The 23369-nt window shown below is 42.8% G+C and overlaps 1 protein-coding gene across 6 annotated transcripts in view; it reads right to left on the minus strand.

The window, feature by feature from the left end:
- Nucleotides 1-23369, minus strand: part of garnl3 (GTPase activating Rap/RanGAP domain like 3) — a 62009-nt gene that overhangs the window by 36780 nt on the left and 1860 nt on the right. For 5 of the 6 annotated variants that reach the window (XM_062412922.1, XM_062412918.1, XM_062412920.1 and 2 more), the window contains exon 3: nucleotides 1544-1613. In XM_062412922.1, the coding sequence (XP_062268906.1) occupies nucleotides 1544-1613 (70 nt within the window). Of the gene's footprint in view, nucleotides 1-1543; nucleotides 1614-7226; nucleotides 7489-23369 lie in introns of those variants that run through there. The other variant, XM_062412919.1, reaches the window with a different exon arrangement.

The following is a 23369-nucleotide window of genomic DNA, read 5'->3' on the forward strand; positions in this document are numbered from 1 at the left end:
CGGACATGAACGGGAATCTACGGAGCTGCTGATCCGCAAGGTGCATCCAGCTGGCCCGCCGCATCCACGGACACAGAGCTTAAACTGCTGCTGCTCCACTGACTATAACAACGCCGCTCTCCAACACTTATACAAATATATTCAATGTGGAAGTAATCCAAGTATTCAGAATACGTTACTCAAATTGGTTGGGCATGTATTCTGTAACGGAATACGTTTTCAAACTCCCCAACACTGGAACTGTTACTGACTTGGGAGCAGTAAGACACCTACAATAAAAAAAGAAAGTGCAATCCTTGTGTTTATACTTACAATGACTTTGATTAAATTACTTAAATGCACACTGATTTCTTTTCCCTTGTTGCTGTAATGAGCAGTTAAATAAAAATGTGGGAAAGAATATTGTACAGTAAATGTATCTAATATTGTGTTGGTCATATTTAAATCATTCATTATGTTTTTTTTGGGAGAAAAAAATCGCATATTAAATCGCAATCGCAATTTTGGGGGAAAAGATCGCAATTAGATTATTTCCCCAAATCGTTCAGCCCTAATATAAGGTGTTTTTAATTGCTGTATTTCTTATCCGTTCATCCATCATTTAGTCCTCCTCACCTGTGAGGGTGGCGTGGGAAGATGGAGTCAATGCATCACAGGGTCAACACACAGAAACAAACAACCATTCACGCGTATCAACAATTTATAGTCTCCAATTAACCTAAACCCAATATTTGGACTGTGGGAGGCGGGCGCCAGCGTACCTGAGGATAACCCACATAGACGTGGGGGAAACTAGTATCAGACCTGGGATGATTCCACCTGTGATCATCACGTTTTCATCCATTACATGACTCATGAATACGACAAGTCATAACAGCATGTGAAGTGCAAGAGAGGAACAGTCCTGATCTGGTCCTGGCTCACACCCTCCACAATGTTGGGATACTGCTATTTCTCTTTTTCTACCCCCCCCCCCCCCCCCCCCCCCCGTACAGCAGTACAGTGCGTGGTGTCAGTCTGCTGGCGCTGATAGGCGGCATGTGGTTTCTCCTCAACCCTAATCTGCCGGGGACAAGCAGTGAGCGGCACCCGCGGTCAAACCAATAACATGTCTCTGGTAGGAAGTACGATCGCAGCGCAAAAACTCTGGGACTTCCTGCTCCTCCGGGCTATCAGGATGTACAGACTCAGAGGAGCGACACGCTCGTAAACACACGTGCGTACTCCCTCGAACCAACAATGACTCAACAGCTTTGTAACCGACCACAAAGACACACACTGTGCAGCAGCAGCTTCACATCAGCAACGCAGGGACTTTGGAGGCGCTGACAAAGCACCGGCTGTGATCCATCTCTGGCAAAAGCACATCTCTGGACCACACCCAGTACGTGGGAGTGAGAGCCAGGAGGGGAGGGGGGGGGGGGGGTCACAAGGAGGAGGAGGAGGAGGAGGAGGAGGAGGAGGGGGAAGAAGATGAGCAGACAGAGACGCTGAGACACAAAGAGAGCAACAAGCAGATGAGTGCGTTGTGGGTGGGACTCACCAGCTCCACCGACCCATAGTGTTTCCTGCTGAAGTCTCCGCGCCTGCAGCCCAGGTCCTCCGAGGCGGAGCTGCAAAAGAAACACACACGGTCACACACACATGGCCTCCATCAAACCACATGAAAATACGGTAAACTGTGACATCACTCATACATGAGGGGCAGTCGCAGCATCTGCTTTTCTCCCGTCCCTTAACCTCCCTTCGGCTCCTTGCTCATGACCACTTTCTTCACGCTAGGTTCATTCCCTAACTGCCCTTCCCTTCCCTTTTTCTTTCTGTCTTTCTTCCCCCTCCTCCTGTCTGTGTGTCTGTTGGCTTGGCGTGGCCAGCAGTGGCACGGTGACTGGCTGGGAGAGGCGGCCAACCCAGTTCTGATTGAGATGTGGATCCTGATTGAATTATGGCCGAGTGATAGATGGAGACTGGCTGGTAGCGCGACTGCTGGTCACATAGTAAAACGCACACACAGGGTGAATGCAATCGCTCACGCATGTAAAAGAAAGTGGCACACATGCAAAAGGCATACGTTTAAAAACGCAATACAATAACTTTAGAGTGGTCTTAGGCGTTTTACTAAATATCAATATTTACATGGGCCTAAAAGCCACTTGCAGCGTAGATCTATATTAGGAACACAATCTCACATCAAGTCTACTTCTCTCTTGTGTCACATTGAATGAAATGCTTGACAAAGAGATTCCATTTGCACTAAAAAATCTCTACAACAATACACTTTATTATCGCTGTCGTTTATCTGAGTTGCTTGACGAAAAAGCTCACATTAAAGACACAGATGTCATATCGATTTCTAAGAACTGGAAGAGCACACATCCGCCCGCGGCCCAACATTCCCTTTCAGTTCAATCAAACTGCAGCTAATCAGGGAAATCTGTGAGAGTGTCAAAAACACCCAATCTCAGAATGTTAAAGAAGATATTCTCCCTGATCTGAATCTGCACCTGATCCATCCTTCCACCAGGTTTGGTGGAAATGCATTTTGTAGTCTTTACATAATCCTCCTTAGAAACAAACCAACCAACAAACAAGGCGGACAAGGGGGGAAACACAACCTACTTGGCAGCAGTGATGGAGGTAAAGTTTGATGGTTTGGGAAAAGCAGCAGGTGACCATCTTGTTGTCATGGGACAAGATCATACATCGATGCATTATTATGGAGCTAAGTTATATTTTTAGCAAAAAAACTATCTCTGGCATGAACTCATTATATCACTTCAAACAGTGCAAAACAGGCAGACACAGTTAAAAGAATGTCAATAATTATCTGAGAGCACAGGGACTTTCTCCGGGTGCATGTTGCTTAATGTCCCAAGTTCCTCTGTGACAAATAGAAAAAACACGGCGGCAGATGTTGCACCTTGTAGACATCGTCCCCTCAGGATCCCAACCATTGAAACTTATTTGCCCACTAACTTCTGCAATCTTTTCAGCTTTTTTTGCCGACGGCAGTTTGCAGCACAATGACCCCACAAGAACTTTTCTGGAGACTCGAGGCTCAGTGTTGTGTCAGTGAACTGGTCGACGTTAACAATGTACCACTGAGCAACCCATTTATCACTTCTTATCTTCAGACATGCTTATTCTATTACTATTGATCCAGCCTGATCTGAGTAGATAGCACAGTAAAAAGTCAAAAATGTTAGAGTACAAAGATGTTATAAAAAAAAAAGATCCACACACAGCCACGCAGCTCTTTGGTAGCATTTGATTTCTTTGTAATATTAAATGCAATATAAATCTACTTTAATCTACAGAATTATTGCCAAGATTTACGGTACACCAGGGCAAAGTCTCACACCATGCAAGGAGACTGGTTAAACTGGAAAAATGTCAAGAAACATTAGGTGGTTTTAGTGATTAGTTACAAAGCAGGTTTCTAAGAAGGAAAGACAATGATAAGCTGGATACAAATCGACAGGTGTTGTGCACTGGAGCTCACTTTGGAAAAACCAGGAGCAGAAACGTCAAATTGCACCAAAATCTTAACGTGCCAAAACCCACCGGGTCGCAGGCGAGGTTCAGCCGTCACTTCTCACTGCACAGCACCGCCCGCTGGCCATCGTTACGTCTGCCTCTCCCACGCAAGTGAATAGAGACACGAGGCGGATTATGTGTCATTACTACAGCAGGCTTATTCTGCTGCGCAAAACCTAGATATACCGCCATACATGTATATCTAGGTTTTGTGAATGTTTCTGACGGCACAACACAATTTGACGAGGATGAATTTACTTCACTAAGCATTCTGTAACGGTCCGTCACAAATCCCTGTTGCACGTCTTAGCCAACATCCAAATAGAAGAATCTAAAAAAGGTCTTGAGCGTATTTGATGTTCGTATTTTGTATGGATTGTGTATTTCTTTGTATCTAATGTCTGTATGATTGTCTGAGGGGTGTATATGTCCTGCATGCTTTTAGCTTCCTCCTTCTCGCTGGACCACATCCCCCCACTCCACGCCTATCTCCCCCCAGCTCTTCCCTCTCTGGTCAGGTTGCTCTCTCTCGCTCTCTGCCTCTCTGCGGGAGGAGGAGATGGAGCCAGAGTGGGACTGTTTATACATAATGTGCACTCAATCTTAAAGGTCACATCTTAAAGTGTGTCTGTACTGCAGGATGTATCCATCACCGCTTCCTTGCTCCCTGCCCGCTGGCTTCGGTGATCTGGGTGGGGGTCTGCTGTAGCCCCATCACAACCTGGACTCCATCACAGCATTTCTACCTTAATACGTGCCCACTTTGTCTTCTCTGCATTCAGGTGGCTAGCTTTTTATATCCATTTAATATAAATATATTTTGTTAAGACATGATGTTGGTTTGTCCACCTCTCCAGTAAAGACTTTTTTGCAATGAGTAACTTCGCCCAGCTGCTAGGGGTCTCCCAATTAAAACAGTAAATGTAACTAAAGACATAATATGACCTCACGTCGGGAAGCAGCATGGAATCATGGGAGGTGTTGTCTTCATCACTACCGCCAATGAAAAAACACCTGAGGAGACTATGGCGCAAGTATTGTTCATGGATGAGGACCTTCCATCCATCCATTATCTATAATGCTTATCCTGTGAGGTTCACAGGGGGAGGCTGGGATCTGACATTGGGCGAGAAGCGGGATACGCTGTGGCCAGGTCACCAGCATATCACAGGGCCAACAAACAGACCATAACAACCATTCACACTCACACTAACTTTCAATTTAAAGTTACTTTAGCCCCAATCTGAAGATGTTTGGACTTGGGAGGAAGCCGGGGTCCAAGCTGAAATCCCACACGGACACAGGAGAACATGTAAACTCCACACAGAAGGAGTCCGGCCAAACCAGGATTCGAACTAGGACAGTACGTAACACTGCACCTCTGGGCCACCCTCCTGGATGAGGTAATGTATTCATGTTTTATTCACATTATAGAAAAAATGGAAATGAATAAAAAAGGAATAAAAACAACAATAGGCTAACTGGCTATCAGTGTGTTCTTCTTTCGTCTGAAATCATTTGCCTAAGGAATTACAGCAAAGACGGGAAAATGATCTGGTCACGCTGATATGACGCAATTAAAAGGCGACTAAAATGATAAGTCCCGCTACCTTGAATATAACAGGAATTCTCTCCGTTTTAACATATACAATTTGGGAAAGTGTTAAGTCAACAAAATATATATCATAGGTCATTTTCAGACATTTAAATGAAGAATTGTTATATATTATATCCTTAAATATTACAAGAGCTATAGTTGGCCACTAAACTTGGTTTCCCAGAGGATAAACTGTAACTTCCACATTTAGCACAACACTGTGGCTAAATACAAATATAACAGACCCGCCCTTTGGTGACATGTAACACACTCGAAACCATTATCCCGCATTCAAAGCTATGGCCGCATGTTTGGAAATCATAACTCGAACTCTGCACAATTCCGATATTTGCTTTCCAGCAGCATAATGGCTTTTAACCAAAGGGGGAAAAAAAAGACTTTGAAAGCTTTGACCAAAGATAAATAGCTCTGAAACAGACAGAGGAAAAATGTATATTCAGTAATGGAGTACGGGAAAGGTTACAAATTGTGGTTTCTGTCACATAAGGCAGTGGACAGTGGCCACTGAAAGGCTCCATATCCACTGAAAAGTGACGTATACAGTAAATCACACTGCTGCCCATCATACTAAACCTCCTCGTGCTCAGAAAAAAAAAAGCCAGTCCATTCATCAGTTTAAACTCTTAGATCATTCCACAAAGTGGCTCTTTATGAGATTGTGTCAGAAGGAGAACAAAAAAAACTGCAGGGAGCGACGATGAAAAGCTTAAAAAAAGCCCATCAACTCGTACAGAATTACCTCACACATATATTACGTCCACAACTGGGCAGCTGAAACTGACAGTTTAAATAATTCAAATGTCAGTGGAATGTTTTCTGCAGCAGCTCCTACGCTGCAGACATGCGAGCTCCACATGCTAAATGATGCAGATGAAAACTGTTTCATAATCATTCAATTTGGGATTCCAACCAGTTTCAACCCAATGTAAACTCTGCTGATGCATGCACCAAACCTTGCGAGTAATACACACAGTTAAAGCTACAAATGTTGCTGGGTGCACGACATGCACAGTAAACACCAACTCACAGCTTCTCTGCTGCAGCTCCTAGTGAACTGATAAGTCACAATCATTAAGTGACAAAAAAAACGAAACAAAATCATGCCACCATGGGAGCGACATGACGAGAGCATTTCATGAATTTCATTCTCATTTGCTTTTCTTTGGCTCTTCTCTCTACAACATGGAAACCTGCACCTGAGCTACAGGCATCACTGACTGTGTTTAAGTGTCACTGCAGCCCAGTAAGCCTCACGGTGCTGCTTCGCAACTGGCAAAGAGCTGCTGCAGTGGTGGCACTTTTCAGATCCATCAACAGTAAATAGGCTGCGAACGAGCAGTAGCGGAGGAACCTCGGACCAAGTCTGATCTCCACTGCACAGTTAAAGCCGGATGCTCTGCCTCGTACACGATATTCTGCTGCTGTCAGAGCCGCATGCACCTCCAGTCTACCTTAGACTGAGAAGCACGCCATGAATTATTCATGATTTTCCATAAAGGCTACACTGTAATGTCCCGGGAAAAAAAGAGAAAAGAGGAGGAAGAAGAGGAAGAAGAAGAAGAGGAGGAAGAAGAAGAAGACAGCTCAGCTCAGGGATGATTCAGTTTGAACAGTTGAATAAAACTAAAACAGCTTCTGCGTTTTAATTAAAAAAGCTGCTGTGGCTGTCTTAGAGTCTGTGCCGGAGCGTCAACACTTCCACACTGAGGACTTGTGGATTCAGTGGCGGCTCAGTTCGACAACAGCCTTCCCGCAGTAAATGGAACAAATAAGATCAATAAATCATGCACTTGATGCACATCCACACAAGTCTGACACTCCACGCAAACACTGTAAACACTACACAGCCACTGCAGGAGGGCAATAACTGCACTTTAAACGCTGCGTAAAGCAGGAGCAGGTGTTATCAGCCTTTTGCCTTTTGTCTATGCGTAAAATCTGCCCGTGCTGCAGGGACGTGACAAGAGCGACGACGGAAAAGCTTTTGCATTCAACAGATGAGATGTGGCATCATGCAGGAAACACACAGGGCAGAGCAGGGTGTCGTGTCTTTCGGGTGTTTGTTGTTTACCGCTGATAGAAAGTCAACAGTTTGTTAGAGGCTGGATCCACACTGTTCATGTCCCCATGCGATGTCAGTCCAGCGGACGTGGCGACAACAACAAGCCGGCGTCTGTTTCTCCCTTTTCCCCCCTTTTCTCCCTCCTCCTGAATGTTCCTCCTCCGGCTAAGAGCGCAGGTACATCACCGACAACAGCTGATCGAACCGCGGCTGCTGCTCGGACGCGTCACGGGCTCCTCCTGGCTCTTGCGCGCAACTGGTCACAGCCACAGCATGATGGTGTAGCGGAGCTGTGTGTTTATTGAGTGATCCCCCCCTCTCCCTCTCTCTCCTCCTATATTGCTTCCTCTACCCCCCCCCCCTCCCCACAGTCATACACACACACGTCACCGCTTTTTTTTTTTTTTTTTTGTCGCTCGGGGCTCTGCAGAGTAAAAGGCACCATTCAGAGCAGATGAGTCTTATCGTCTTTTATGCCCCCTCTTTGAGTTGCTGTTACATCACCGTCAATTACGCGAAGCCTCCTGCAGCTACAGTTCTAAGTGATGTCAGGATGCAGCAGTGGCGGGTCGTTGATTTTTTTTTTGGAGCCACCAAGGGGCCAGAATTTACACAGAGGGGCCAATTACTGTACATGTCCAACAAGGATGCACAATTCCTGATTCAGTGAGCACTGCACATTTAAGTCATTCCCTGTTCACTGTTGGTGCTCCAGCTCTGGGCTGTTATTATTATAATAATTATTATTGTTAGTGAGTAGTTTATACATTTAAAAAAAAAGAAGACCACAGACAGGGGTTCTTCAGGGGCCAATTCAATTTCAGCTGTGGTAAGTGCCCAACCCCCGGCCCTGCCCCTGGATCCGCCCCTGTGAGGCGAGAGGAAGACTTGCCTGCAGCTTTTCAACCTCCACAGCCAATTATTATCTTAAACTACAATAAATCAGCTCTGATATTCTATCTATCTATCTATCTATCTATCTATCTATCTATCTATTTATCTATCTATATCCGTCTGTTGACAAGACGTTGGTTTATTTATTAGAAAACTTATAAATAAGTACATTGGAGTTGCCAGGTACATAACCACAACATTTTTTATATAAACACTATTGATACATTTAATTTCAAAGAGAAAAAGCTCATTTGTGCATTACCCATTAAAATGTTTTTTCTTTTACTGTTTAACAAGTTTCATTTGTCAGTGAAGCGAAAACATATTTAAGTTACAAATGCTGGTAATCAAACAGTTCATAATTATAGGTTTAAGCTCTAATGAGAATCACCCCTGTATTTATAATTAATACAAGATTTTAATCCATGCAGTCTCCAATGTAAATGTAAATAGTGATAAATAAAAGTCTTTAATTACCATTAATAAACCTCCATAAATGATGAGGTAGAGAGTGGTGCCAAGTTTCTCTCTGTTTTTCTCTGGCCTCTCTGATCTTCACCAATCAATCACTCTTATATGCTCCCAGGGGTTTACCCATAATCCCACTGAACAGGAGGATGGGGCAGTGATGAGGTCATTCCTTCACGTAGCCTCCCTCTTCCTTGTCTCTTTTTTATAGAGCCCAACCAATATGGACTTTTGTGGCCGATTCTGATAATCATCAGTCAAGTTCTACTTTTTTATATCTTACCTTTATAACTTGTTTTCTATCTTCTACTGTTGAACATTCGCCTTATTTCACTTTCTGGTCAGTCTTTGAAAAAAACAGCTGCATACACAGATATCTGCATTTACTCATCCATTCATTATAGTGAAACTGAGTTACAGAAACATCCACTCTTGTGTTTTGTAAACCTAAACTTGTCACAAACCCTGTTTGTAAAAGTGTAAAAACAATGATAGAACTAAGTTTGCTGATTTATTCAGTCGGGGGTTATAACACCCAAATGGAAATGGTTATTGTTTTATATGTTTCATGTAGAACAAACGCAGCTTCCTATTTATCAACGGAAAGTTTTCACAGACAAAGAAACGTACGTTATATTATCTGACCACAGGGTCACCGAACATCCTGTTTGTCTCCAACATCCAATAGCAGAAATACAAATAGGGTTATTTAGGATGTGGAAGGTGTCGTAATGTGTAAAATCATACTAAAATGATGTGTTTTTAGTGCAGGTAAAGATAGCATCCTGTTACCTGGGCCCCCAAAAAGAACACGTGTCTTGATGCTCATCTTAAAATCATGTTTACTTATCCACCTGTAAAAACACAAACAGTTTTAAGCCACTATAAAACTGCTAATTGATGGATCGTGAAAATAATCCCTATGGGATTCCAATGTAAGTGATTGTGGATAAAATCCACAGTGCCAATTTTACATGAAAATGCATTAAAGTGTGGTTTTCCTATGAGGTGGGAGTTTTTCAAAAATAACTTTGCCCTTTTTTTTGCGTTTTTGAGCAAGAAAAAGCCCAAATTTGATCCCCAAAAACAATGAAAGATACCTAATGTCTAAATTGAAATGCTGAATCCTCCGTTAGCATTTGGTTCAAGAGAAGAAGTACATTACCAAAGGAAGGTACCCCTTCTCAGTGAAGATCAATATTAGAATTCCCGAAAGAGTACAAGTAGATGTCAGACTGACATGAGAAAGTCTTTGAAGGTCTTCAAAACTCAGGGTGTAATGCAACAGGAAGGAAAAGCAAAGACAGACTGAAAGAAATACTTGTCACTTGTATGTGCAATGAGTGATATTGCCCATGTGCAGAGGAGGACACATGAAGGAAAACAGAGTAATGTGGTTTTAACACATAAAGGAGGGATGCTAATTCTTGATTCTTTGCTCACACACACACAAAGAACAGCAGGTGAAACATGAGCTGAGGTAAATCTGATACCTGCGCAACAGTCCAGCCCCAGCCTATGTCTGTAGCTCAGACACACACACACACAGTCAAACACACACACACACACGTTCAAGAGTGCAGGAATGTTCAGCCCGGGCAACACGACACTCAGCTCCTCATCAATTTTTAATCAGCAGAAACCCCCCTCTGTGACACGGCACGCTAAAGGAAAACACCTCAAGCTACTGACACACAACGCGTTTTCTCTCTTATTCTCTCTGAACGTACACTACCCTTGAAAATAGCTTGCATGGAAATTCAGCGGTAATCTGCTACAGCCCGAAGCAGATTAAAAGTAAAAAGTGTTTTCTACAGAGACCACTGGAAATAAAACCTGGGTTTGTCAGCGTCGAGTTACAAACAACAATGAGATACTTGAACACCCCCACCTCAAATTGGAGCCCTGAGGCTGATCTCACACACACGTAAACACACACACACTCACACAAAACTCATACATGTTGCATGAACTCGACTTTGTCACACACCTTCCCATTGTCACACTTTGACACGCACTGAGCTCGATGCCCTTTGCATATTCTTTTAGAAAAATAAAATTCTGACAATCGCCTCTGAAGTCAGCCTGGATAAAGGGAAGTTAGAACAGGATAGACTTCCTGTTCAAAGACTCGTCTGATGATGAGGCCTGGGAGCTATTAACCTGAATGCAGAACAAAACTGTTATCAGAGAAGGAACTTGTGTAATGTGTCTGGTCCAGGTGAAGATTCCTCACAATGGAAAACAAGATGTGCCTTTTGCGTTCGTGTCTGTTTCCCTGATGGCTTCAATCAACCAACCAATCATAATAATAAATCTAAAAATAAAATAAATACAATTTTATTTGTATAGTCCATATTCACAAATCACTATTTGCCTCAGGGTGTTGGCATGGAAGGCAGAGCAGCAATGATTTTGATAAAGGTATGTTGACTATCAGTAGAACTATAGAGTATAGTAAATAGTATATAGTTGAGCAAAGACAACTTAGAGAGAATCTGACTTTGATTGTTATTTTATATCCATCCATCCATTATCTATCATTAAAATCCTTTGAGGGTCATCAGGGGCTGGAGCTTATCCCACAGAGCCAATCATTGGGTGAGAGATGGGGCTCACCCGGGACAGGTCGCCGGCATATTGCTGGCACCTCCGGGCAGATTGGAGTCCCCAGTATTATACTGCACTGCGTGTCTTTGGACTGTCGGAAGGAAGCTGGGGTATCTGGAGGAAACCCACACAGACGCAGGGAGAACATGCAACCCTCACACAGAAAGACCCAATTTGGGCGACAGGTTCAAGGACCTTCTGGCCATGAGTTGACGGGACTAACCACTGCTCCACTGTGCCGCCCTGATTGAGTGGAAATCCAGATTTCTTTGTCAAATAGGCTCAGCAGGATCAATACTGTCTACGTAAATAAATCTCCTTTGACAACATTAGTCATTTGTTAGCATGACTACTTTCCTGCACCCAAACAACAGGAACTGATTGGTTCTGATATACAATGTGTTCTGGTAAGAGCCAGATATTAAGATTGAGATGGATGCAGAACAATCTGAACATACCCACTTGTTTGATTAGTGTCTAGTACTTCAGCGGGATTCCTGACATAGTCATCAAAATAACACGGCAGTACTTGATATGACCTTTTCATGTTCGTGTCATTTGTTCGTGGACAAACCCAGTTTTGACAACATGGCTATGTGTCACTGTATGACCAACCACCATTTACGAGTGTGTCACCAAGCTGCTGGGCGCTTGTTCTGGTTCTGAGGGGTCAATGTGATGTCATGGGTTTGAGTATAAACAGCCATTTTAAGGACATTATACATGTCATGTCTCCATATTTTAATTTCTTTGCTTGTCATTTCAAGCATTCAACATTAAATGCTGTTTTGTTGGGGTCCCAGGGAGAGTCAGGTTATGTTGGTAAGATAAGAGCTAATTAAAAAGCACGAAAAGCTAAAATTACATCGTGATAAGACTTGTATTAACTTAAAGAACTTGGCATGTTATGCATACACCGTTTGCTGATTAAAGGCTGGAAGTGTTCATTCACTGTCGAGGGCTTCGTCATTAGTTAGGAGGTGGAATTTAAACATTAGCCCTCAATCTTCCTGTGGGTTTGTGTGTGTGTGTGTGTCTGTGTGAGACCTGACAGAGATGGACTATCCCAGGCTCTGCATTCCCCAGACAACTGCAACTTCAAAGTTCAGGGTATAAATGTGGGTGTAAGCATTATACTGTGTGGGTTTACAAATCCATGTGCCCGTGCCAGTATTGGTTGTTGTGGTGCACAGGTACACAAGCTGCATGTGTGTATGCAAGAGCACTCGCGGCGGTTATCCTCAGCCCCCTGGTCAATAGCGTGCTAATCCCCCGGAGCTGCGCCGCCATCTCTGTGGTCAGCTGCCGCTCCGGCCCTTTAGTCTCACCGCGTAAGCCGTGTCTGACCACAGCACCTTTCCCACGCGTAGGATAAACAAGGCCTCAGTTACTCTGTGTGTGTGTGAGAAAGCGTATGACGTGATTGGATGTGCAGCAACTCTATATCGCACTGGGTCTGACAGTAGTCATCGCTATAAAAAGAGATGCGTGCAAATGAACAAACACACGTACAGTATAAACAAGGCCGCACACAGCGTAATGAAACTACCAGTTTGAACACGGTGGGGTTTTACATGTCACACACGTTCCGGTGCAACATGCAAATAAATAGGACTGACATGATAACACTTCTCTCTGATGAAGCTTTGTCCCTGGGGCGTGCTGCAGTCAATACAGATGACTAGCTGAAATGAAGCATTTACTCAAGTAAACTAGTTTTTTATGCGAGGCTCTCACCTGCATTTGACTGCTTGTATTATGCAAAAACATCAGGATGGATAACTTGATGAAGGGTGAGGTATGCCTCATGGAAAAGCCAATCAAATTTTAGACCTGGATCAGGAAGCAGATCATGGAATGTTTTTTCTCTTTAGTTAACATTACAAGATCGAGCGTATTTCAACATTTTCATTTATTTCTGACAGAATAATTTATTAATCTTGATGAAAAAAAATCTGACATGTTTAGCAGACTGATATTTATGAGTGCAAATTTTGATCTATTGAATTTTAATTTGGATTAGTAAGACTGTTGGGACCTCTATCTTTCTATTTTTTTAAAATAAACTATCGATTTTTATCACGCAGTAGACTACAACTCCCCTCCACTACATTCTAGAGAGAACTATGTATTTCAGCTGTAGCTACTGGTTAAGACTTGACCAATAATGAGCTTATAAAATACCTTGTAAAAGATATTATCAAAGTTTCCCAATATGGGTAAAAATATCCAATATTTCCCATAAAAAGAGCTAACATCACAAACCATCCCACGAACAGTCACACTGAATTACAATACCTATATGCAAAATAAAAGCTAATCTATCTGTTCCGTATTTCCAAAGTACAAATTTGCCTACAATATAGGATAGCCTGTTCTATGACCTACGTAGGAGTTTGAGGATATGATAGTTGATTGTAAGATTATTTTATTATTCAAATAACAGAACATTTATTGCACACAAATTCTAATCTCTGTTATTATTCAACCAAAAATGCTAAATATTCAGGAGTTGGAGCTCCTCAAATGTCAGGGTTTGATGCCTTTTTCCTCATATGTACAAGGTAAAGGGAACATAATTGAGTTTAGAGATGTTGGTCTGATAAAACAAGCATACTGATAATTAATAAATGATTATCAGCATATTAAACATCAATAATGAAAATCATTGAGACTCACAGCTCCATAATGAAGTATTATTACATTGCTGTGTAGGTACTTAAGTAAGTGTGTGATCACTAAACTCATTCTGATCTGCAACTGGTTCAGATGTGTTCAAACCTCTAGAAGTACTCTACGGTATAAGCAAGCAGCTGTCCTGCTTTGTTAGTTTTTTGTGCTGGCATTCATTTAAACACACACACAAACACACACACATACACAAACACACAAACACATAAACACACAGAAAGATGATTTGGATTCAGACCTTGGCCCCTTTGTTTCCAGTCCGCCGCAAAATGCCAGCGGGTCACCATGTGGCCTCTGTGAAATGTCACGGTGTCATGTGTGATGCCGCTCTCATTAAATGTGATCAGGTGAATTAACCTTTTGTCTGAAACGACCGGAGCGGCCCTGGCCACCACGCTGCCCTCTGCCCTCCGGCCACATGCATGTGCTTTTTTGGGACAGTGCACGTTTGTCCTGACTACTGCTGAGTTCAAAGATGAAAGTACACATTACCACTTGGTTTTTCCTCGTGCTGGACACAAGGAAACACAGTGAGCTTGTTGTCTGTGTCTGAGTGAAGCCCTGAACTGAATCCACACATGTCGCAGCGCTTACTCCTCCTAGTGGAATTGTGAATGACCAGAGCAACAGGCGTCTCATTACTACACTGTTTGAACTGCTGTATTTTTTATGCAACTCATCACTTTGGTCGATCTGACAAATACAAAGCTCAAACTGACATATAGAAAATGTCTAAAGTGACAAAATCTTTTCTTAACTCACATATTTGTATCCACTTAATCTATGTATGACACAATATAGTCAGATTAGCGTTTAAACAAGGAGAGTCTGCCCTCTTGTGGGTAGATCCTTTATCACAGTTAAATAAGAAACAAAAGAGTTTATTAAAGAGTTTCCACAAGCACTTTCTACTTATTTATAATTCCATTAACCCACCTATGTTTTTTTAATGTTGAACTGGGTGCAATAAGTGTTCAGAGTAAATCTCTTTAATAAAACAAAATGTATTAAAACATTGTTTGTTAAAAATTTAGAAATCCACTTTCTTTATCAAACAGTATATATCTGCTAGAGATGTAATATTTGTCACTGGTAAGTAAAGGGCTAACACAGCTGCTCACTGCAAATTTAGTTGTCCTCACAAGTATCTTAAAGGTCCAGTGTGTAAGATTTAGGTAAAGAGATCTATTAATTATAAAATGATCCTAGTGATGTTTTCACTCGTGTGTAATCGTGTAAATTGTACGAATCGTTTTTTTCTCTACCGGAGAAGGGGCCCTTTATATTTATATTTTTGGAGCTGGTCCTCTCTACGGAGGCCGCCATTTTTTTATAGTAGCCCCTTATGGACAAACTTACAACTTCTCGTTCGTGTTCGAAAGGGCAGGTGAGAGGGATTCAGTTTCACCGTGCAACTTCACCACTAGATTCTAGATTCACTAAATTCTACACACTGAACCATTAACTATACACAAAATTGGCTTTGGCAAGATACTGCAAATTTGAAATTAGGTACAGTTAACAGCTACTTCCTTAAACGGAGGTACTTTTGTAGTAACTGCATAAAAAAGGAATTCACTTCTAGATGTATTCCTCACTTCGATTAGAGCGCACAGTGGTACATTTTGCCTGTATTGCTGAGCCTGTGACATAGAGTAAATGGAAACTGTATTCATGTAGCACTTACCTCTATGATCAACCACTTAAGGCACTTAAAGTACAAGTTGCATTCACCTATTCACACACATTCATACAGCTTCTACGGTTCAATACACTGCGCTTTTTCTATCACACTATTCATGCAACCATTGCCAATTCAGTATCTTGCCCAAGGACACTTCAGATGCTCCAGTGCTGGGGGATTGAACAACAAACCTCCTGCTCTACCTCTTGAACCATAACCAGCCCATTGTTATCTCAGACAAGACAACTGTGAAATTATTATCTATCAGTGTTTTATCTATCAGGCCTTCAAATCAAGTCACCAATAACTCTTTAAGTAGCTGGAAATAAAATAACTTTCTCACACATTAACCAGGCATCATTAAAAGGCACCGGAAGAAGAAACGTGCCTCAGCACAGCTTCTCACCTCTGGTGAAGTGCTTCAAGTCTCATTGTTCTAACAAGTTAGGTTGATCTAAAAGTGTTGACCATATCTGAGTCATATTTATGCTACCACATGTGTGATGCCGCTTCTCTGACTGGGTGTTCCCACACTGAGAGGCGACGTGAAACTGAAGCTCTTCCTCTTTATCTGAATAATCAGAGGCATGTCGTGCAATTTCTGATAAATTATAAAAACTGTGCAAACTGTGCAAAGTGTGTTTAGTTTAATATTTGTGTGTGTGGGCACCTGTATCTTATACAGTGTTTGCATTGTATTTTCTTAGCCAAAGTAAACCCTGCAGATGGAAAAATAGCAGCATGCAACATAATCCCTCTACTATACTTCAGCCGCAGGCCTGTGTACAGTTGGTGAAACTCCCAAAACAGAGTCTACCACATCGACAACTTCTTTTGAGCCAGTACAACCTCCACTGAAACTATTTCCGTCTTTGATTCCTCCACAGGTACTTTTAAACTGCGCCTCCATCTCTTTCACTCTTTCACGACTTGTTTCTGTTGCTCCCTCTCTTAAACCGAGGGGAGTTTTTTTTGGGCCGGCCTCCCTGAAAAAAACCGCAGGGTAAAAATGTACAACAGTAACCCTTCACGGGCTCCATTTCCTCCTGCGTCTCTCCTGGATCTCGCATGAAGGTTATGACGGGGGCAGTGGGCTGCTGTGAAGCAGCTCACACTGCGCACACACAAAAACACTAACACAGACATACACACACTTCCTCTGAACATTCATACTCACTTCAACACACACACTCACTTTCACTTTGCCAGTGTGAGTCTTGTACACATGTGGCTAGTGGCCGTGCTGGAGCTGGCCACATCTCAGCCGATACCCAGTTCAGCACGCTGGCTTTCTTCCAGCCAACTAACATGGGGGAATATTTTTTCCAGCCTCCATGTTTTCCCGAAGCAGTGCACAGTGCATTTTAATAAAGGTCTGTGTCTTAGAGCCCTAAATGGAAGCAGATGTTCCCGTCGAAGAGGGAAAGTTTGCATAGGGCTGTAATCAAGCCTCTTTTTTTTTAGTCTATTTTTCTGTCTAAATGAGCCTGGTGCTCTACATTGTGCGCATTGGCTGAACTGTGCCGGGCTGTGCTGAGCTATGCAGCCACATATGGGAGTGATTACAGTCCAGTGTTTATCAGACCTCACTGAGGGACTGACTGTACGACTGAGCAGAGCAGAACCATGAGCCTTGCGCACACCGCCTCAATTTCCCAGCTACAACCTTCTATGGAAGTCAGACCAGTGAGACGAAACTGCATCAACACGTCACGAGAGATCACAGGTCCTGGACGCGGCATCTTCTTCAGGCTCGAGTGCATGTGGCTAAATGATCAATATAAAGTTGTCCGGCAACTATTTGTGATTCGATTAGCGATTTAGACGATGTTGAAGCAAAGGAATGACAATTTGACATATCAAAGTCTGTGTGTGCAAAATAAAAATAACAAATAAAAAGTCATTCAAAGCTATTGCATGAAATGTGATGACTTTTTGTCACGTCACTTCTTATGTTTGGGATTAAAAAAGAAAATGGTACAGAGTTTTTGGACTATTTTATTTTATATTTTTCATATTTCTATTATCCCCTTTACTGTTGTAACATATCAAATTTCCCCATAGTGGAACTTATAAGGGATTATCTTGTTTTATCTTAACCCTTACTTCCTCTCTGCTTGAAGGTGGCTTGAGTTTATATTAGCAGCATTAGCCACTAGCGTAACGATCCTAATCTCTAGGAAATGTAGCAACCGAGATAGATCCACGACGGATGTGTAAAAAATATTAAAAGTACGTAATGCGATGATTCTTCAACGGTTTTTATTTCAGATTAATTCATAACATTTTGAGCCGAATAAAACAGTTTCTGACGCAAAGCGAATCGCAATGTGGCTTCGAGTGGAGTTCCTTTTTAGTGAAAGCAGTTGCTTCGCATTCGAGTCTGTGCGACCGGGCCTTTTGCTTTAACCAAGAAACAGTCAGGAAGAACTTGTCAGAGGTGGCTCGGAGGCTTAAAGCTTCATAATCAAATAACAGACACTCAAACTGAATCTTCTATTTTACTGGAAGTCAGAAGAGAGATGCAGGTACAGGTGAAATGCCGTCTCTTAAAATCAATAATATCTCTAACTGTCGAGTAAGCATTGCAGCTCTACTGATGCAAGAGGAAAATATTGGTGTCCAAAGTGTGTGTGTGTGGGTATGTCTGAGTGTGTGTGTGTGTGTTTGTGTGAGATTGTGCTGGAGAGAGTGAGCTTAATAACTTTCCTAGTACGTAAAGCAGTCAAGTGCATTGAGTCAGCAAAAATGTCCATCATCCCAGTTCCCAGCTGGGTGCTTTATGACAGACTGTAACACAGAGGGAGACCTCAGCAGCTCAGCCTCCCTCCACCACTTTCACCCGGTTTGTCTGAGAACGCATCAACATGGTCCCGTCTGTTAGTGCATTCCCAGATCTGACAAAAAACCCTAAAAAACATGTCTGACATTGAAAACACATGTTCTTCATTCGCATACCTCTTTGAAGTCTACTGTAAGAGCTTTGCCAGGAAACCACATGAGGACAAACCCTAATACATATTTCCTTCTCCTTTTTCCCCTTCTCTCTTTTAAAGACGCACATGCTCCCAACTCCCTCGCCCGCTGTGTTTACAGTGCACTTGAACGGAGCGCGGTGTTCTTCGGGCTACATCTGGAAACCGTCTTGTGCCAATCCAACAAGCGGAAAGCTGCAGCTAACAACCCCCCCCCCCCCCCCCCCCCCCCCCACAAACACTGTGGCTTTGGCAGTGGGCGGGGTTAATGAAGAAACTGATAGCGTTTCAAAAGCAAACGCACTCAAACGTCCCTCGATGTGAGAAGTTCAGGGGAGGAAGAAGAGGGAGGGGGCGAGTCGGTGAAAATGAACGTCAGAGGGTTTCAGAGGCTGCAGCTCGCCGAGGGTCTATTTTTGCTCGCCGACTGCGGCTGAGATTGCAGGGCGAAGCTGCCGCTGAATCTTTTTTTTTTTGTGTAAAGTGGATGAATGGAGGCATGCATGGGCGGCAAAAGCAGGGAGGGGTAACATTGGCCAACGGAATTGGGTGATTGATGGACACGCACACATTTCAAACCTCATTAATCTTTGGAGTCATACCTCATCGTTCCTTCCTACGTTGCAAACAGGCGCCTTATTTGCTCATTTGGTGATGCAAAACCAAACCGTAGTAACAAACTCTGATCACACACTGCACCGTTGATGAATGAGCTCGTCTTCCCCTCGCCGTGACGCTCCCTGCCAGTGCATGCCTTTCCTTAAATGAACTCCAAATGTTTTGTAATGGAGCCTGAAAAGATTCCACGCAATGAGGTTCATTTCCACCGCATCACAATCAGCCGCTGGGTTCGTAGAGAGCACAGCGCTGAGACTTTGTGTGATTTTTGACCCTGGCTCCATCAGAAAACATTGTCCTGCAGTGGTCACAGTTTGTGTGCTTGTAGTACTTTATTTCTGCTCACATGAGTTTTCTTCGGTCTCTCTGGCACTGTTTCCTGTAGAGCTGTATTTGCTCCGCCATGTCTGTGGTCAGAGTCGAGCCTGTGCTGTCTTGGCTCCTTCGCGTGTCGCTGTAGGCCTAATCTCATTCACACAAACTCTGCCAGGGCTGACTGGAAGTACACTGAGACATGCCAGAGTCAAGAGCTCCGCGACAGAGATGGTTTTCTAAGACACATAGTTTGATTGCTGAGAAAAATAATGGAAAAAGACACTAAACAAGTTAGAATGTGCTGTTCCTGTTGGCCATCCGGACATTTTCTCTGTCAAGATCAAGACTTGAGGCCAAAGAGCTTGTGCCTGCTTCCTTATGCAACACCATAATGAACTCCAATCAGATTTAGAGAGAAGAATCGTCTTTATTCTATATTTCTGCATGGCGCCTTCTTTATCTAGAATGCAACTTCACCATCTGCAGTGGTTTGTGGCTCTAGTCGTGACGAACGTAGCACAAGCAAAGATATAGAGTGAGCCACAAACACACAAAAGTTTGCACAGCAAAAAGTTTGCACAGCAAGTTTGCACAGCAAAAGTTTGCACAGAAAACTTTTGTCCACGTATGGAAGTCAATGCAAGGTCCTTATCAGGACCTTGCATTGACTTCCATACGTGGACAGCATAACAAAAACCCTTATCCCTAACCTTAACTATGACCAATTCATGCACTTGTGACAGTCACACGTACATGACCAGGGTTCCGGTTGTAGTAAAATGAGGGTCAGCCTCGGTCAAGTGTTCCAGGAATGCGTAAGTGATCTCACATCCCATCACATTCTAGTCAGTGGATACATTCTACATGGAGCATATGCAGTCAATGCGTACAGTCAGCGAGGACACAAATTTTGGGCTGCACATGGACGTCAGCATATGTGGATTACTTGGTCACGAGGACCATTACGCACTGGCAGACGTGGAAACAATGAATTTGCCTTAAACCCAATGTGAACCAAACCACAATTCCAATCTTACCGCTAACCTTAACCAGGGACCTGTGAATTAAGGATTTGTCTCATCAGGACCAGGCTTTGGCCCCCATGAGATTTGTCACTGGTCCCAACAAGTGTCTGTGCTAGAAAGGTCCAGAAGAGGTAACTACCATGCACACACATACACACACACAACATACACGTTACATATATATTACAGATATAGAAACTACAAATCGTGAACCAACATGCAGGCACCTTCACCTTCCAAAAACCTGCGACCAGCATTCCAGAGGAAAAATGGCCGAACAATTGGCCCCAGTCGTCCGATTAACTTTTCTGCTTCCACCTGGAACTCTCTGGCCACTGCTGTCAGACAGATTATCCACCAGCTGGCAGCCCGCTGACTTTGTTAGATAAGGCTTAGTCACAAGGGGACCGTGTCCAAAACAGAGCCCGAGAAATAATAATGTAATGTGATGTGTTTATCTCAGAGCAGAGTAGCTTCTGGGCCTCAGCACAGATCATGATAGCTTCACACAAATATCTTTTCCCAAAGACTTTGAAATAATCTTCTTAAATAATCTTTAACCAGTGGATTAAAGTTTTTGGTGGAGAGTTTCTTGAGGTGTTGCAATTTATCTTTTCATCTGTTTTCTAATAATTTGTAGGACAAAAAATGAATGACGACAGTAATCACCAGGTTAACCAATGATCCAGGTAGAATGGCACTGGGTAGAGCTCATAACTCCGCCGAGACAAACTGGATGTATCAAAACAATACATCTAAAATCATTACGAGCACTGTTGACGAAGCATATGGTTTAAGATTTGTTAAAAGGGCTAAATAAAGAGAAAGTAAAGATTGAATATTTCACAAGAAAGTCACTCAATAGAGCACATGCCTCAGTCAATGCCCAACATTCCCCTTACACACAATCAAACTGCACCAAATTACGCACCATCGTAATGTTAAAAAACATTAAGTTAAAGAAAAGGAGACTTGCAGCGTCCTTCCACCAAGATTGATGGTAATCCGTTCAGTAGTTCTTACAGAATCTTGCTTACAAACAAAATAACCAACAAACAACCAGGACAGGGGTGTTAACATAACCTCCTTTGCGGAGGTAAAGCTTATATAGTTGGACATAGAGAGTTCTTTTATATGTTGTGATGTCTGTAGCCCGGAGAAGCAAAAAAGGGCCGATCAACGTCGAGGCAGAAACTACCTCACGTCACACTTCGACATGCATATGGGAACCGTTCAGCCCGAGAGTGTGTGCGAGTGTTAATATGCATGTGAAAGCAGATTTCTAACATATGTGCGTGCGTGTCCACATGAAGCCGTTCAGATGTGTTGGGTCTGTATGGCTGTGCGTCACTGCAGCACAATGAATTATACACACACTCCTGAGCAGCAGCAGCAGCCCTTTACTTGAGTGTCTTTCACATCCCCTCAGTACGGGGGAGAATCTATTTCCCCATGCAGTAGCACTTCGGGCCCTGCTCTGATTGATTGTCTGTTAAACTGCTGCTGTCTGAGAGACAGTCTGCCAGGAAGTCGTAGTCATACGCTGTGACGGGGGCCCACGGCAAACCGAGAGGCAGCAACCCCCTGCACTCTACGACACCATGTGGGAGAATCAAGCAAATTAGAAGGGATGTGTAATTTGAGCTTGGCACAACTCTCAACCTGAATACAGTAAACACGTATATTTGGATAGAGGCAGACTTTGGCAGTTGAGTTCTCTAACACACACACACACACGTCTCACCATCACATCCACACACACACACACACACACACACACACATGCTGGACAAAGTTATCAGCTAATGGAGCGATGAAGCGAGATGCATTTGCACACCTCCCCAGAAAGCAGGAAATTAGAAGCATGGAGGTGGGAGGAGTGTGTGTGTGTTTGTGTGTGTGTGGGGGGGGGGGGGGGGGGGGGGCAGAATAGTCTTGGGAAAACTAGAGCAGCAATGATTAGTTGATTGAACGGAAATTAAACTGCTCTTTTCAACATTGATTCGTTTAACAAAAAGAGGTTTCATGCTCTCAAATGAGTCAATATTCAATGTTTCCCTGGTTTTATTTTGTGGTCAATTTAATACAACCAGAAAGGCACTCAGTAGAGACAGTCAACTTATGAAGGTTAGAATTCAATTGATTCACACTTTCCTTTGGAACTGCACCAAAGTGCACACACAAAATAAAGAACATTCCCCTTAACATGCCCGACTTTTATCTTTCTTCAAGATCCATAAATTAGTCTCTGAGGAATCAGGGAAAATGTTGAAAAGTGCCCGATTTCACAAACCAGACCTGCACCTGTATTTAATGAGCTCTTCCCTGACTCATACATCATCCTTCCTCCAGGTTCCATGCTAATCCGTCCGGCAGTTGTTGCATAATATAATAAAATGTACAGAGATACAAACGCAGATGAATACATCCTCCTTGGCAAGGTAATTATGTATTTACTCATTAAAGGTAATTTGTTTATTTAGTCAATATCTAGATTACCTTTAAACAGCACCAATGGGTTATTTCAATCGTGTTATTGTTGCTATGTTATATTTTTGATTGATTATTTATCTAAACTTAAATCTGGTTATGTCCCAGTCGGGTCATTTTTACACTTGAGCTCAAATTTTACCTAGAAAGGTCACAAAACGATGTTCATCTGACAATGAAAACTGAAAAAAAAAAAAATTATTGAGAAAGTAATGGGCAGGTTGATTTATTGTGAAAATGATGCAGGTTTAATTCGAGCACCTCTGAGGATTAAGATGATGCTCTAAAGCTAGTTCCTGATCACCAGGGTGTGTTGTGGACAATGAGTGATTATGTTAAGGAGCTGGTATGACATCATTGAGAGGGAAACCAAATATTTACT

The sequence above is a fragment of the Platichthys flesus genome, chromosome 19, assembly GCF_949316205.1.
Source record: "Platichthys flesus chromosome 19, fPlaFle2.1, whole genome shotgun sequence".
In the NCBI taxonomy this organism is placed as follows: Eukaryota; Metazoa; Chordata; class Actinopteri; order Pleuronectiformes; family Pleuronectidae; genus Platichthys; species Platichthys flesus.